At 46.5% G+C, this 17,525-nt stretch overlaps 1 protein-coding gene across 6 annotated transcripts in view; it reads right to left on the bottom strand.

The window, feature by feature from the left end:
- AUTS2 (activator of transcription and developmental regulator AUTS2) overlaps positions 1-17,525 on the bottom strand; it is a 790,836-nt gene that overhangs the window by 65,566 nt on the left and 707,745 nt on the right. For all 6 annotated transcript variants that reach the window (XM_056353128.1, XM_056353119.1, XM_056353138.1 and 3 more), the window contains one exon: positions 7,069-7,117. In XM_056353128.1, coding sequence (XP_056209103.1) covers positions 7,069-7,117 — 49 coding nt within the window. The remainder of the gene's footprint in view (positions 1-7,068; positions 7,118-17,525) is intronic.

Below are 17,525 nucleotides of genomic sequence, written 5' to 3'. Positions count from 1 at the left end.
TAATACAGCTTGAGCAAGGGGTGTGAAATTGTGCCAAGTGAGAAGACATGAGATCCTATGGGAAAAGGGACTACAGAGGTGAAGTGGCGGGTTAGCAGCACAGCTGGGTACTGGGGAAGCCCAGGCACCCTGCGTACGCCGCATGCTGCACACCGAGCACTTTCTGCACAGGTCTACAGCCTTCAAAAGATCTTAACCGAGAGACTCGCAATACACCTTGGATACTGGCTAGAAATCAACTGTTTCTTTCTGACGGTAAAGTTAATTTATGGCCCATTCCATTTTTTGGTTTTTTAATTATTTTTTTTAGCCACGCAAGCACACACTATGTGGTGCTGCTGGAGGCACAGCTGCTCCCCAGGAGGGCTGCAGCCACACAGTGCTCTTCAGACAGCAGCATGCGACGGAGACACCCCATCTGGGCTGGGACAGCTCAGGCCGTGCTGACCCACCCTCCGAGGAAGCCCCTCTGCCCTCCTACAGCCTCAGCGAGGCATTGCGGAGCCCAGGTCAACCCAGCATCAACATTAAGTACACAGATAAATCAGATGACGGAAGCAATTAACATTGTTCAGTGTTATCTAAAATCTCATATCCATTGACGAAGCGCATTGGTGTTTACGCGGTCCTTGGTTTAACTCACGGGTTAAACCTGCTCGAAGGAGTAGCTTTGCTAAGGTGATGGTTCTGCTGGGGTAAAGCTCATGCCTGCTGGTGTAAACGGCCTTCGCCTCTCTGCTGGAAATGACATTGCTGTGCTTTTCCAATTGAAATGAAATGTATTTGATAAGATAACAAATGCCTGGCAAAGCACGTTTAAGTTATGTAAGGGAAAGAAGAGGAGGGGGAAAAAGCTTGTATAAACAGCAAAACAATACAGCTTTATCTAATCTCAGCAAGTTATTGCTGCTTGTCTGCGTGCGTGTGTGCGTGTGTGTGTGTGTGTGTTTTACTGACAAAATAAAATAAATTGAATCAGCTCACACACGATAACATGCTCTTTCCTACCTCATACTAATTGCTTGGCTAATTGATGTTTGTTGAACTTTCTCCATTTCATTGAGTGATTAGGTACAAAGCTAACAGTTGACATCTGTAGGCGCTTAACTGGCGTCTGTAATTACTGTTAATGTTAAATAATTGTTAGTTAATTGGAGTGGTAACTGACTGAATGGAATCCAGATTGTGAAGCAAAAAGAGACCTAGTTAAATAAACATACATTTTCAGAGAAAACAACATTTTATTACAAGGGAGAGACTAACAGCGGCCAGATATGGGAGGTCTGCAGGATGCTCCAGTTATGAAATCTCACTCCAGACTCCAGCCTGGCCTCCACTGACTGCAGGTATGTCACGTCAGGGTCTTTGTCATCAAATTGCTCCTGTCCCAAGAATTTTCCCACCTTGCTTTGAACCAATTATCATGATTTGTTATTTTACAGCCCAATGCTGATAAGTCTTTTTTTAGAAATTCAAATACAAGTTAATCCATAGAACAAACACTCTCTCCAGAATAGATACAATTATGTGTTAGTAAATATTGCCATTTTGCTAAGACTGGAATAGTCTGACTTAGCTAAAATGAACAGCCTTAAATGAACTCTTGGGGGAATACAATCGCCAACTGACACCAAAAGGTACCCAATACCAGTCCAAACAGGCAAGGATGCCCAGAACAACACTTTCAACTGTCTCCCTCTGCTACTTCGGTCAAGAAAAGCCAGTGCCTACAGAAGCCTTGGAAGACTCCTGTTCTCTAAGACTGTAAGTTTTAGATTTTAAGAATCCAAAGTTTTGGAAGACATCACCTTTGACTTTCGCCTGTCCCTCTGGGCACACTGTGTACATCACATTATCCATCGACCTTTTCCTGCAGCTACAGAACAGCTATGCAATCTCCCAGCACTGGCAACCCCACCTGACTGCCACGTCCCAGGCAAAAAAACATCAGCACATAAAGAAGGAGGGGGCATGGAAAGCGTATGGATGGAAAGGAGTGGTTTGTGTTCAGGAGAGGCAGCCATAAAGGGATGTGCTCTTGCTCATATGAAGTCTTCACGGCACAAAAATAACTGCCTTGCTCTTTCGTGTTCCAGAACAAAGGGCCACCTCTTCAAGACATATATTAACTTTTTTATCTGCCTGACATGGAAGTTAGAGAGTAAGTGATGCATACACCAGTTCTTCTAGTCTAACTCGCAGGTACAAGAAACCTGGGGTCCACCAAACTGGAGGCTTTTTCCAGTGCTCAGCCCCTCACTAACCAGCCACTGAACTCCCACATGGAGAATACTGAAAAGCCTTTTGAAACCCATGAAACACAGGCAAACCAAGCGATCCAAAGCCACCAGGGAAGTCTCCACCGGGAAGGCGAGGAGACATCATCATCACAGCATCACTTCAGGAGGTTGAGCCATTGTAACAACCACAGAAAAAAATCTGCAGAACGGCTCACATGATTCAGCAGTCCCTGAGGTTTGCTGGCCGGTGGGCGGGTTGCCTGCAGCACTGGTATTGCACCGGAGCCCTAACAGCAAGCTAGGAAGAAGCATTTCAGTGAGGAGAAGTAGCAGTATGGAGGGCCAACATATGCAGACAGCAGCACCCCCGAACATTGAAAGCAACACTGAGAAGACACACCGAGTGAGTAAGGTCATTCTATAGATTCCTGCAGACCCCTGAAAAGGAGGGAGGCAGCAGCAGTCAGTTCTCTGGCACGCTGACCATGCCAACGCTGCACACATGCCATCTACGTAGCAACAGATCCACTTATACTCATCAGATGCTGTGGGGGTGGTTTACTCCAAGAGGGCGAGAGCACTTCTCCACAGACAAGGATCTCCTGTGAATGGGATCAGCAGAGAAGTATTTGCCAGCTTTAGCTCCCTACTTGTTTATGGAAACAGCTGTTGTAAAGGATCCTTAAGAAACGATTTGCCACAGACAGAACAGGGGAGAAACAACAACACGCCTGCTTTTCTAGGGAGGGATACCACCGCAGAACCACCCAAAATGCCAGGGCTTGACCTGACCAGTTATTTCAGCCAGCAGTGACGACTAGTAACCCAGACGCCTTGATCTACCTCCAGCTGAGAGTATAAATATTTTCCTGACAGCTGGTGGTGCCACAAAGCAGAAGGATTCATAAAGTTTACATGAACATCCTGTAAACAATTTGAACATAAAAAGCTGTAACAGCCCAATTGTGTTTCTGATCAAAGGCAAACTTCAATACACAGCACAAATGAAAACTTCATCACTTTGGGACTCATTTCTCCCTCCAGGAAAAGCTGTTTTCCAAGGGTACGTAGGAGGGAGTTAACATAAATGAAATACATAGTAGTAGCAGGAGCTGCCTGCTCTACAGCTTCAGATGTGTCTATTTAAATTATTAAGAGATAATGGAATTTAATTATGCTGATAAGTCATGTTACAAAAATTCATGAACAAAACCTGTACTTTGGCCAGGATTAATGGTGCTAAGGTTGACGCTCTCAGAGGGTAAGGAAAAGTTATGTTCGTTCAAAGACATAAGGACTCCAAGCAGCAATCCCAAACAGGAAGGTCCAGCCTGCAGGGAGGGAGGGGACAGACTGGGGGATGCAGGTGGGGACGCATTCCTCCTCCATCCCTTGTCCATCTCATTTACTCAGATGTTAACAGCTGCTTTCTCAAGCATTACTAAGGGCCCAGACCCTTTGGTGGTTACCTCCCAACACAGCCACCTGGATTTCCATGGGAATTATTTCCCTGGATAATTTTAAACATGACAAGGTAAAGCGTTCCTGCCCAAGCGATGGAGCGCAGGGCTCTGATTCACAACCAGGGACAATTCGTTTCAGCAGCAGCTACAGCGATCCCTGCCCTGGGGACCAAGGCAGGTGCCTCCCATATTCCCAGCCCTCCTGCAGACACGGCACAGGGCTGGGGACCTCCGGCAGTGGAGCTGATGTGGGAACCCCACAGCCCTCTCCAACCCAGCATCGCTCGGCTAAGACACGGACCCCAGCCCTGAGGGGCCCCAACACCCACATGCTGCCCCCCAAAACTCACAGGACCCATCTAGATTTAGGGATGCATCTTCCCATTCCCATTGGCAGCCAACTCCCAAATGGAAGCGGAGAGACTTCTCAAGGGGTTTTACTGCCCCTTCAAGGGAGGTTTGGGGGGATTTCACTATGCTCGAGATTTTCTTAATTATCAGCACTTCTGAGGAAGGGACTGTTCTGCATGACACAGCCACACTAATTCATTGCACCTAGAGCCTGACCTCATCTTCAGCCTTGAAATCCACAACTAAATGACCAAAAGGGGCCAAATGTATATACAAGACCTAAAACACTTCAGGATTTTTAAATGCTTTGTAAACACATTACTTCTGTAATCTCTGCTACCTCAGCTATAAATAAATCTGCAAAATAAAAGTGGTAAGAGGGGGGAAAAAAAAAAAAAAAGAAAAACAGCACATGTGAGACACTGGCAGCCGTGGGACATCCAAGAGGAAGGCTGTGGACAGAGGGATGTGCACTTGTCAGTCTGCCGAGCCGCGCCCCCCCAGCCTGCTCCATCAGCCAGAAGCTTTGAAGGTTTCATCATGATTTACCCAATGCTAAATCTGACCTTTCTTACAAGTGACTTTTATTGCTTTTGGCAAAAGCAACCATGGACAACACAGGGGGGAAAGAACTGGCCTGGAAGCAAACAGACTGAATTGCAGAGAGAGAACTTGAACTTGGAATATATCAAAGTGACAGCGCCCGGGCAGTCGCCAGCCGTCCCCAGGGCAGGCGCTTAGGGAAGGCAGCAGCCCCCCCACTGCCTCCAGCCCCTGCACCTGGGCTGCCAGCGGTTATTGACTTTATCTCCACACAGAGGATTTTTTTGAGGCTCTTTTCCTGATATTTAGTAGTTTGAATGCTAATCCCTTTAACAAAACTGTCCCCTATGCTTTTTCCACCCTCTTTCCCCCTAATCTCCTTCTTGCAGTGCAAAAAAAAAAAAAAAAAAAAAAAAAAAGAAGTGAGGGGTGGTGGAGAAAGAAAAAAAAAAAAAGAAAATACCAGTCAGCCTAGTTTGGCCGCACCTGGATTTGCATTGATTCTTCCCTTGTCATTCATGTTACCAACAGGAATTAGCATATGGCTTTAAGGGGAAACTCAGGAGGAGAAAAGAAAGACGCCATTTTGATGGAAATAAGGGGCAAAGGAATAATCTACCATCAACTAAAAAGCTTATTTGTGTACGGTTTCCCAAGCAAAGCTTCGAAAAGCCCATGTTGATTTTAGGCTACACAAAGAAACCCTAATCCTTTCAAGGGAACTAAATCACCAAAGAAAAGTATCTCGGAAGAAAAGGCTCCCTGTCAAGCATGGGTATTCACAGTCAAATAGATGCCACGAATTAAGCTGGGTAAGTAAACAAAAATAAGAATGTGGGAAATGTGTTTGACTCAAAAAAAAAAAAAAAAAAAAAAAGAAGAACTAAAAAAAAAGAAAACGAAAGGAAGAGGAAGAGAGGCCTACTCTTCATCAATCACCCCCCGGGGGAGGAGAGCCCCTGCCCTGGTTACAGGCCTGCCCCAGGAATGTGGATTCATGGATTCACCGCCAGGCTTCTCCTTGCCCTGGCCCAGCCCCAAGAAAGGGCTGCTCAGATGCCAAAGCTTTTTACAGCAAATTAGCAAAATAAAGATGCAGTCACATGTAGTTTGGGGGCCTTGGGTCACTCCAAACACACAACTCTTCCTTTCTGCTCCTCTTTGTCACCCACTTTCCGCCTATGGAGGGGCCGAGGGGGGATCTGTAAATGCCATCCATCAGAGACGGTGCGTAAGCTCGCCAAGGGACATAACCTCGCCAGGCCTCAGAAATCACAGACTGTACCTCCAAAGGATGCTAATTTATGAAAAACAGTGATACGGGCCCGAAACACCATTAAATACAGGTATAATTCAACATGCAGCAGAAGCCTTCAGAAGCAATAGCGTATCAGCATGGGAATCCAAACGTCACGTACCATCCCCAGTTAAACCAGTACGGTCTCACAGAATTAAAAGACACAAAAAAATAACAGGATGATCCACTGGAATGACAATCCCACACCTGGTGAGAAGCGCACAGGGCAAACACTGAGCAAATCCACACCTGCTCAACAAAACCAGCTCTCCTAAAGCAAATGGACCCAAAGGTCCCCCAAAACCATCGAGGTAGGGTACATTGTGTTCACAGCCAGAAGCACAACCCTTTTACTAAGCGGTTACCATGCAGTGACATTAAGAAGTAGGACAGCGGGGTAAAGAACAGACCCATTTTAAAGGCTCAGTATTACACTCGTTGGCAGAGCCGCTCCCTCGACATTCCTTGCATAAACACAAACCAAATCAAATTAAGAATTAAAAATAAAAAAATCCCCTAAGCCTATGGTCTTTCTAATAACGCTCCTTCAGGACAAGCTCTGCACAGAACCTCACTGGCACTGATTTAGGGTAAATTTTCCCTTAATGTACTGTTATATCATTAGCCACTCTCTCTTTGGATTGCTGTTTGGAAAAAATTAATGGAATACTGAATATTTAAATGTGGCCCTCTATATCATTTATTAACTCTACAGAAAGCACACAGCACAGTAAGCCATAGTTTATGACTATTATCCTGTGAATACTAAACGTTGGCTGGTTATTACTGTCAGCAGTGCAAATTGGCTATTCATAATTCCACGTCTATCATGTAGCTGATGAGTAACAATCAAGTTAAAACATTTTGAAAACTCTTACAGTTATTTAAATGAGCCTAAATTAAAGCCATTTGTAAAATAAACTATTCCCTAATATTGTTATTTAAATTAATTCTGACCTGGCAGGCAATGCATTATTTAAAGCCTATATTTTATATTAAAAAAAGCAATTACCAAGCATACAGAACATGTCTGAAACCAAGAGAAACATAAAAAGCACTAACAAGCTGATTGCGACATTTCTGCAAGACAAGTTACATTTCATCTCCCATTGAAATTGCCATGAAAAGAAATGTGTGGGGGAAAAAATGTTTGTGCTGTGAATTGCAGTCTTACCTTTATTTGTAACAGCGTTGAACAGTTTTTCAGAGCTCGCATCAGATGCCTGAAAGACCAATAAAAAAAAATGTTACATTTTCTACAAGTGATAGATTTCAAAAGGCATGGTGGTATATTTATACACACACACATATGTATGTATATTTTAGAGAAACAAATCAGGTGACAAAACCAAGGGAGCTGATGGGAGCTGCAGTATCCGAAGAAAACGTCCGTGAGGTGGTGCTGTTTGGCTGTGCTTCACCGCCCTGCAGTGCAGATATTTATTTGGAAGGATTCTATCTCATAAAGAAATTTATTTTCTTATTCAACATATTAGCAGCACAGAAACTATATGTTTGTGCTGTAATTACCCAATACATTCCGATATTGATTTTGCAATGGAGAAGGATCACGATTTTGGATCAGACACCCCAGTTCCAGGCAATTTGCAGAATTGCAGATTTCTTAATTAATTTGTAAAGTATTTTTGGAGACCCCTACTCTGTCTACCATTTGATTTTTACCATCTTTAAAGCAGCGCTGATAACTCAGGTCAGTAATTTCTCAAATTACTGTTACAAGTTCTTTGAAAAATAAAAGAATATGTCACTATTTGATACTAGTATGTATTAGTACATCTTTCCACTTAAGATTTGCCTTCGTTAGAGTAACTGATTCTTGACACCACACTCTGTATACACTAATAATCAATTTTATTTTTCATCAAGCTATCTTTATCCGTGGGAGGATTTTCCTCCTCGTGTTGTGTTACCAGCTCATCTGCTACTGCTGTTTGTACGCGAGCATGCCAGTTAATCTTTCCACCTATTATTAAAAAGCCCGACTTAAGTTTCACACAAAAATGTTGAGCTCCCCTTTTCAGAAACTCTAACAGCAAGAAACCAGACGGGGGAAGATAACATAGCAAACATTAATTTTACAAACATCCTGAGCCCAAAAGCAGAACACGCTAAGTTTATGCATCTGTGCGCTGCTGTGTTTGCATGCATGCACATATATAATACACACGTAAGTACAGCTAAAGCTTAAACTTCTACCACCTACACATTCACAAAATGCAGAGAGCCGTTCAATTTTGAACTGTATCTTGGATCCAACCCCACTGAGAGACAGTCTGCTTTTTGCAAATACATTGAAAGAAATGTACTCCGTAATAAAATATTGCAACCAGGGATAAAATGCAACACTTGAGAAAGATTTTAGTCTTCTCCTAGAAACAGTTTTCTCACTGGATTCAGGAAAAATAATGAAAAACACTGTCTGTTTGGAAAGCAGGCTGCGGGTTTTTTTTTAAATGGAAGGAATTTCTCCATTCAAAACCAGATAAAAACATTCAGACAAGCCACATATATTGGATACCTTGGCTATACTAAAAACTTAGATGCAAAATTACCGATAAGTAGATACGGTTCAGACTGCATATCACAGTGTAGTAATACACTGAAAAAATTTGTTTGCCCTCAAGTTAACAACATGCAAGATTTCTATAATTAATCATTAAAAATAGCTTTATTCTTTTTCAGAATTCTAGACAGATTGTACTAGATTGCTGTTAGCTTATTTAAAAGCTGAGCTGGTGTATTTCTTCTCAATTAAATACCTTGCAAACACTGGATTTATTACCCTATGATGGATTTATTACTCAGTGACGACTTTCTCTAAATTAATGAAAATATGCGAATAATGCACAAATTGAAAAGATCAAGAAGGCCATGTGCTTTAAAGAGCAGTCCAATATTAGTCCAACAAATGTGAGAGATGCTCAATGCTTTCCTAACTTACCAATCAGCCTGCTCTCTGATTAAAAACAATCACCATTTCCAGTGAATTTCATCTGTTGTGTGGTTTTAAATGCAGCTTGTCTCAGAAGTCAAAACTCTCTGAACCAGTCTTTCTTTTTAGAAACTCCAGTATTAAAAACCAAACAAACTTCTTACAGTTTCAGCTATTACTTTATTTCACTGCTTCAAAGCAAAACAGCATAGGGAAGCTGTAAGTTTCCTATATGCTTGATTTTTCCAAGCACTGGAAAGAGGAAAATGTTGTGGGGGGTTTTTCTTTTTTTTTCTTTTTTGGTGGTTTTTTTTTTTTTTAAGAAGTTTGCTCTAATGCGAAGTGTAAGCCAAGGGACTGGTTTTAAGCTATGGTTTTTCAGGTGAAATCTTTTCCTGTGCCATCGCCTAAACCAGTCAGAAACACTGCTGCGAGATGTGGAAGTGGCACTCCTCGGACATAGCGTGGTGCACAATGCACCCTGCCTGGGAACCGCTCCTGAGCAAGCTGGGAGATAATGATCAGTACAACACGCACCTAAAAAAAGGGATAATTTTACAAAGACAAAGCTTGTCCGGGAGTGAGCCTCATCCTGCGTTACCGACCACACGCTACCGAATGGAAGAGCAACTTGAAAAAAAAACAAACATTGCCTGGGTTACCGTAAAAATAACCCCAAAGCCATTTCACTGGCTTGAACGGCGAGATGGAACTTTTGACTGCCTGTTTCATTACTTTAAAATTTGATTCTAAATATGAAACAGCAACGGGGGTAGCACAGCAGTGACAGAGCAGTGAAGACACTCTGCCAGAGATAAGATACTGTACCCATTTCCAGGCAACTCTTTATTTTTTCGCAGTTAGGCAGTCACATCATGCAACAGCAGCGCAAATTAATTTAAAAAAAAAATCCCCAACAACTCAGCACTGAGGCCGAAGGGGACAATGCAATGCCTTGGCAGCGCGGACCTAAAACCTGCTCTGCATGGCCAGGAATGTGCGCAGGGCACAGAGCGCCTGCACAGCCCCGGCGGAGCTGCCAGGCAAGGTGCTCGAGCCTCGACGGTCAAGCGACGGAGGGGGGCTCGGCCACCCCCCGGGCAGCGCCCAGCCAGGCTCACCCCCCGCTCCCTTTCATCCCGGCCGCTTCCAGGTCTTGCTCGGGCAGCTGATGGAAGGGCGCTACCCGTGGGCAAGGATGCGGCGGGGGGAGCACCCGGGGGGGGAGAGCATCCCGGGGTGGGTGAGCACTCCGGCCGTGCGGGGTCCCTGTTGCCCCCCCAGCAGCCGCAGCCCCGGGCTGGCTGCGAGCAGTTCCCTTCCTCGTACTTCGCCCCTTTTCCCCTCGAAACCCCCTCGTCGCCGAGCGCTGCTGAATCCTTCTCAACGCGAAACAAACGAGCCGGCAACCATCATCGCCATCAGAAAAAGATCACCCAGAGGGTATTTTTCCCCCCGTCAAGGAACACGCCTTCGCCCCAGCGGGTCTGTGCCCCCGGCGCTCCCCGCCGCGCACCTGCCCGCGCCCGCGGAGCCAGCGCGGGGCCCCGCCGCCGCCCCCCGTGCCCCCCCCCCCCCGCTGCCCGGCCCCGTGGGGCGAAGCGGCGTTACCTGCTGGCCCGGGGGCAGGCGCGGCCGCCGGCCCGGGGCTCATGGCGCTGCGGGAGGGGCGTGCGGTGCGCGGTGCGCTCCGGTCCAGCGCGGCGCTCAGCGTCCCGCCGCCAAACCCCAACTAATCCTCCGAGGGACAGCTCCGGGGGCCGGGGGCGCGGGCCGCCCGGCGGGCATCCTTCCCGGCGGCCGGGCCCCCTCCCCGCTCCCCGCAAGATGGTTCCCTGGGAGGCGAGCGCTGGGTGTGCGGGAGCGCGGGGAGCCGGGCGCTAGCGGAGCGGCAGGACAAAGAAAACCATGTGCGGCGGCGGCGAGCGGGGAGCAGCGACTCCGCGGCGGCAACTCCGGGTCCCGGCGGCCGCTCCTGCCGCGCTCCTCCCTCCGCGGGGTCCAGCGCCGGCGGCGCGTCCCCTCCTTCGGGCGCCTTTGGGTTTTTGGGTTTTTTCTTCTGCTTTTAGGTTTTTTTTTGTTGGTGGTGTTGGTTTTTTAAGGGGGGTGATTTTTTTGTTGTTGTTTGTTGTTTGTTTGTTTTTAAAAAGTCATGCCCGTTCCTCTCCCGAGGCAGCGCGGGCCCCCGCCGGGGCACTGTCCCTCCCGCCGTCCAGGCTCGCCGCGGCCGCGCTCAGGTGAATTCCATCGGGGAGCAGCAGCGGCCTGGCCCCAGCTCCTCCGGCCCCGCCGAAACCACCGTGCAACCCTGTAATTCCCGGCGGGGGCGGCCGCTCCGCTCCGCGCTGCTCCGCCCGACCCCGGCTGCGGGCTGCCGGCCGGACCCCTCGCCGCCGCCCGGGCGCTCCGCTCCGCACTGCGCGGCGCTCCGAGAGGCGCTTCCCACCCGGCCGCGCCGCCGGCTCCTCCCCCCGCCCCGCCCCGCCGCCGGGCCGGGCTCCGCGCCCCGCCGCCGGCCGGGGTCCCCACCGCGGGGGCGGGGGGCGGGTTCCCCACGGCTCGGCCGCGCTGCCCGGGCCCCCCCCGGCCGCGGAGATGGGATGGCGGCGCACGCCCACGCGCATCGCTACAGCTCCGCGGGGGGAACCGCGGGTCGAAAACACCGTGTTGCATTTAACATTTTTTTTTTTTAACGGAAATTTCTATTTAAAAAAAAAACAACTTGAAAATAAACGTCCCTAACTTCGGACGGGGTGGCGTGCCTGGAGACCCTCCTGCTTGTCCCAAAGCTGCACCCCTCCCGGGGAAGAGACCCGGTGCTCAGGGGTACGCGGTGGGGCCGGGGTCCTGAGCCCCGCTCTGCTCTACTTCCCGCACCAAACGTCACAGCCAACGGCCGGTGGATCCCTGAGTCACCGCAGGTTTTCCTTAAGCGCCGCGCACCATCACTAACAGCTGCCGCAGAAAGTAAATGCGCAGCCACGTTATTGTATAAATGCTCATTCACTGGCGCGTGGAGCCAACTGAATGTCTCCTACAAACCAAGGTGCTGTGAGGACAAGAGGCAGCAATGCTCACCGGCACAGCATCCCCGCACAGCCAGGAGTTTCTTGGGAGATGGAGAGGTGCTAAGAGAAGGCTGTGGGCTCAGCAGGCCTTGCCCGGGAGTGTTTTCAAGATTTCAGATCTCCAAATTGGTTGCAAACCAATACCGGGCTCAGAGTGCTCATGGAGTTAAACTCCCTTAGGTACGTACCCTTTGGATTTGGGTTCAGGCTGACAAACCCTACTTGCCCCAAGCCCTGGGGAGAGTTATGCCCCGACATCCAAGGGGAGCTAGAAAAGAGACATGCAGGTGTCAGCTCCAAGGGCCCGGCCTGGGTGCCAGGGTGGGCACGTGGCCCCCAGCAGTCCCCAGCAGCAGCATGGTGCCCTGGGTGCAACCACGCACCCAGTGCTGTGGTGGTTCTGGGGGCTCTGCCTGGCGCCAGCGCTGCGGTGTCAGAGAGGAAGGAGGGAAAGGTCTGGACTGTCCACGCAAGTCAAAGTGCTGTACGTCAGGAAAAACTCCTATAACAAACTTCCGACCAACTACCTGTGAAAAGTAACAGGATTTCATGGAAATATTTCTCATTTGTTCCTCATTCCATCACTGTATGATCCATTTAAGAGCAGTTTTGCCCTTCAGCATCACATTGTGGCTTCTCTAGAATTCTTACATGAGCTACAGTTCCACTGACTACGATGGTTTCCAGTGGGACAACCACGTGGGATAATGCACAACCAACACGATGACGATAAGCAGGAGAGGAACACGTCTGCAACAGCTCCCAGTGAAGACTGGCCGCAAACACTGCGGTGCTTTTGCTGCATGTCTGATCAGGAGTGTGAGCGCTTTGGTAAAACTGGGACAGATCGTCCTCATTGGAAAATTAAAACACTGTGGCCAACTCTAGATCCTGGTTCTAGCAATGGAAGTAAGAGTTCTTTGAAGCTGGCCACCTTAGCAATGTTATCCCTATAGTTCTGCAACACACCAGAGCATGGACTTTGGCTGATAAAATTTCACAGGTTTTTTGCATCTCCTAATAAATATATATTGCAAAGATAATCTTGTGCCGCCAGAGAGGTGGTTTCCATCTCTTCCTCTAGAAACCCAACAGAGATAGCTTCACGTCTGGTTTCTAGAATAAACAGTGGACAGTAGCCAAAAGCCATCGCAGTCGATTGGCTATTTCATGAGCTCAGTGAAGGAAACAGATGGCTTGAGTGCGGTTTTCAGTCTCCACCAAAAATAAATTAATAAAGGCATTAAACTGGCAAAGCGTTCTCTGCACAACAACTGGGGTAGCCTGGGACTGCACGGACAAGCGAGACTGTACCTGGATGAGGAATTAGTGCGCAAAATTAAGGTGTGGCAGCTCATATATTCTATGAGCGCTTTGGTCAAAACTTTCCACATCTCAGCATGGTAAGAACTGGCCTAATTAAAGCCTAGACTCCTCACAAGACTTTGATAAATTTAGCCTGGATTAAACTACAGGCTTGTCTGTACTGGATTTTTCAAACGTTAACCGCATGCCACACCTGAAATCTCAGCATGCACAAAATCAGAGATGCATTTACCTGCTCATCTCCCTAGGGCTGTTAAGGCTTATTGGCAGGGCTGTGGGCCTCATTATGTTCATTATTCGTGCCTTAGAGATAAGTAGAGGACCTCTGGTTTCCTGCTAGAACATTATGCATGCACAAAACGCGTTTTATAATTCTGAATGAGAAGTCTGGAGTTTAGGAATTCACCCAAAGCCAAATTAAATCAAGGGGGGGAACAACCACCACCACCTCCTAATGATTTAAATGGCCTTTGGACTAAGCTTCCCCCTCCCTTGACAGCATTACTTTCCTGTGTTTTAGGTTATGCCTGGATAGATCTTTTGAAACCTTCTGTCTCTTATCTGTGTGGGACCTTGCCAGAATTTTTTTCATCTGTCTGTGGTCTCTGTCAGCATCGACATTTGTTTCTGCCACAACAACAGCCAAATGAAGTGCATTGAACTTGGATCAAAAGTGATTTCAAGATCTTTCACTCTCCTAAAGAGGTTTTTGGATCCAACTGTTTTATAAAAATGACCTAAAGCTGCCTAGACGGCAGGCAGAGAAACAGACATTTGTTTCCAAGTCGTAGAGTAATTCCAAAGAAGAATTACCCATCTCTGGCACAAGGAGCAAATGAATATTGAAATTACAGCAGATTATATTGGATTAAATTATTTATGGCAAACCTCACCTCACCTGGAAGGTTCTGCAGCTTTTTCCTGGCCACATGAAAACTGGATAGTCCAATTCTTTGGTATTCTGTGAAAGACTGGAAACATTTATGTTTCCATTAAGTTGCTAATCTTTCCAGAAGACATGACGGTGTCCGAGTTAGGAGCGTGATTACGAGGCTTTATAAAGTCCTCCATAATGTTTTGAAAACATACATAATTTTATCCATTACTGGATAGGAGATGCTGGTTCTTCTCCCCAGGAAAAGAATTTATGGTGCTATCAGTGGCGTTTTATGACTTTGGACAGCAAGCTACGGCATAACGTCCCAACCAGAAAGTACTTAAACTCTAACGCTTTAAAAAGGTTCAGGAAAAGGACCTGTTCTTGAGAGTGACCTAAACCATGACAAAATCTATGCTGGTTTATGCTGTAACAAGGTACCAAGAGATGCCATTGAGGTACGTTGTGGCGAGGCTGGGTTCTGTCAGGCGGCTGCCCCTGCGCTGCTGCGTGCAGCATCGGCCCCGAGGGCGAGCGCCCGGTGCGCCCGGCGGGCTCCTGGCAGCGGATGAAGCGATGCTTTCGTGTCGGCCCTTCCAGCAGGGACAGAGCACTCGCGGGCTTTCTGCTGAAGTACGGCAGGGGAAAAGGGGATACAAAAAGTAAACGCACCTTTTAGAAGGAAACAGAACTCCTGGACTATACAAGTTCACTGGGTAAGCTCTCACTGTAAGGAGAGCTTTTCATTTGACAAAGCAGAAAACTTTTGCGAGAGCGTATTAATGACAGTGCAACTTTTTTATTATTTTTATTTTTCTGCAGCATTTGCAAAACTAAACCACTTTGTAATCCCTTCTTTTATGCAGAACAGATTGCAGTTTTAAGCAGAGGCCCATAAACTGCAGGTTCAAAGAAACCTGAAACGGAATTAGCATAAAAGCTGGAATTCTCATTTAGAGGAACAGCAAGGCAACCGCTCTGCAGGCACTTTTATGATTTTGGTTTCAAATGGAAACAAAGATAAAAAGTGGGGCTCAGGGAACAATAGGGCTGCTCTCTCTTCCCTATCCTTATGGGCCCAGTCCTATAAAATACTAAGTGGTCTCCACTGCTTCAGAGGACAGAATTTAGCCGGGTTTTGTGCACCTGGAGGAGGTTTGATAAATTCTGAATCCATTCGTTGTACTGAAGAGAAATCTTAACTGTCCTACAAGTGTGAAGCCACTTCTCCCCCACGCTTCTCCAAACGGTGTGAAATCTTTGAGGTGAACACCACAGTCACCTTTCCTTCCCTCTGCCAACCATGAAGAGTGAGAATCGCCAAACTTACTCCTGGCTGTAACTTCTCAATCAGAAAATACGTGCATTTTACCTCTTCTTCTGCATACCTCCCTGTGGTTTGAATTCTGAGTTACTGATGGAACATGGGTTAGCTGGATTTAGCTCCTAGAGGCCTTGCTGGGTTCCTGAGCTGCTACTTAGACTACAGTCTAACCGGGAACGTTTGTAAGATCCTATCACTAAGAAGATAAAATATAAATTCTTCCCCATCCACTAGTAGTCCTGTGAATACACTTCATAAATGCACCACTTTTAAGCTGTGGCCATTATCTTCCCCTAATTTCTGCCTGCTAGCAGGTTCTGCAACTGAAGAAGTATTTCAAATTAATTTGTCTGTCAATATCTGGGTACTGAATCAACTAATAAGAGAGAAATATTTTTCATTCTCTTCTTCTCAGTCAGAAGAAGAGACTTTCCTATCACTGAATAAAGCATCCTTTATTGCACACTGTAATCCCATTCTGTCTTTCAGGTCATTTTTAGCCCAGAAAATGCTGAATCAGCACCATAAACCAATCAAGTAATTTCTTTCATTTTCTAACATTCAAGCAAAATAATGAAAATCACATCTCATTTGATGAGGAGAATATACGATAGAAATCTCTTCTTCCAAGGATAATTTTAAAAGAGGTATGCCAAGTAAAGAAATACTATTGCAGAAACATGTAGCTAAAGTAGGGTCTCTTCTGCTGAATGGATAAATTCCATTTTTGACTGTCATCTCATATTTAGATAGTAGATTATGAACAATAAATCTGTATGTTTAGCCAGCTTCTAAACCACGCAAAGACATTAACTTGGCAAAAGAATGACCATTACTTTGATGAATGAAACATTCCCCTAAAATATTAATGTGCAATATGGTAATATCCAATTGATAACCAAAAAAACACCCCACCCCACGGCAGATTTAAGTAACTGAGATGTATATGAGAGAAACCGAGCAACATACATAAGAGGAGTTATTATGGCACTGTTAGGAGAACCAACAAATGAAAAAAAAGCTTGATAAATATTTTCCATAACAAAACACAATTGGTTTCAGTGGGATACAGCTCTGTTTCTCATTAGTTATCCTTCACTTGTCAGACAAGTTCCATATTTCACTGAAACCCGCTGAGTATTCTTTATAGTTTGCTGGGGAAAGTGGCTATACATTTAGCACATTCCCTTTATGCTGTGTGTTTTCACAGGTCTTTCTTTAAAACACACTGTACATGCTTTTGCTTCTTCCCCTTAGGATAGTGGGTTTCAACATCCAAGGAGAGTTTAAAAGCAGGTAACAAGTCATCACTTTTGAAGCTGCAGAGCAACTGAAGAGGTGCAATAGCCCCAGCAGCCATTATCAGTGCCTGCCAGGGTGCCACGGTATCAAGTTATATGATAAAGCACTCAGCTGACACCAGAAAAATAATCATTCTCTCTCTCCTGCACCACCCCCTTTTTCACAAGGAGGCTTTTTACACTCATTAAATGCAACCTTATCTCTGAAAGACTGCAATCCTCAGCAAATGACAAGTGTGCCTAATCTCATTTTCTGACAAGCGATTCTGACAGCACCTTCCTTTTGATTTCTAAGACACATAGCTAGACATATATTAATCTGTCAGTCATCGCCCCTAGGAAGGATGGAAAAAAAAGGAGACACAGAGATGAACATTTGTGAATGCGAAGGCAACAAGGCAAGAAAGGACTAAGGGTCCTTTTCTGGCTATTTTAAGCGACGCAGCCGTGTTTCTCCACTCTCCCATCCCGACGTGGCACCCAAGCCACTTGGTGTGCGGCAGAGCCGCATGCCCACGTGCCTGCCAACGCGGACTCACATGTTTTGTTTCAGGTATGACTGTGGCCCGGTGGTCAGGTGTGGGTATATCGTCAGGTTTTCCGAGGTGCAGAAGGCAGCTGGACTCATTTCACTTCCCTGCGCCTCCATTTTCAGCATGGGGTATAAAAGCATTGCGTAAAATCCAAGTGTTATTGTCACCACAGTGCATATGTAAGCTACCGACATGGGACTTCCCCGTGCCGGTACTCTAAAACGTTGAGCCTTAGTTCCAAATTTACAG

This window comes from Falco biarmicus, chromosome 1, assembly GCF_023638135.1.
Source record: "Falco biarmicus isolate bFalBia1 chromosome 1, bFalBia1.pri, whole genome shotgun sequence".
Classification (NCBI taxonomy): domain Eukaryota; kingdom Metazoa; phylum Chordata; class Aves; order Falconiformes; family Falconidae; genus Falco; species Falco biarmicus.
The sequence above is the reverse complement of the archived record's forward strand: the minus strand, read 5'-3'. Positions and strand labels throughout refer to the sequence as shown.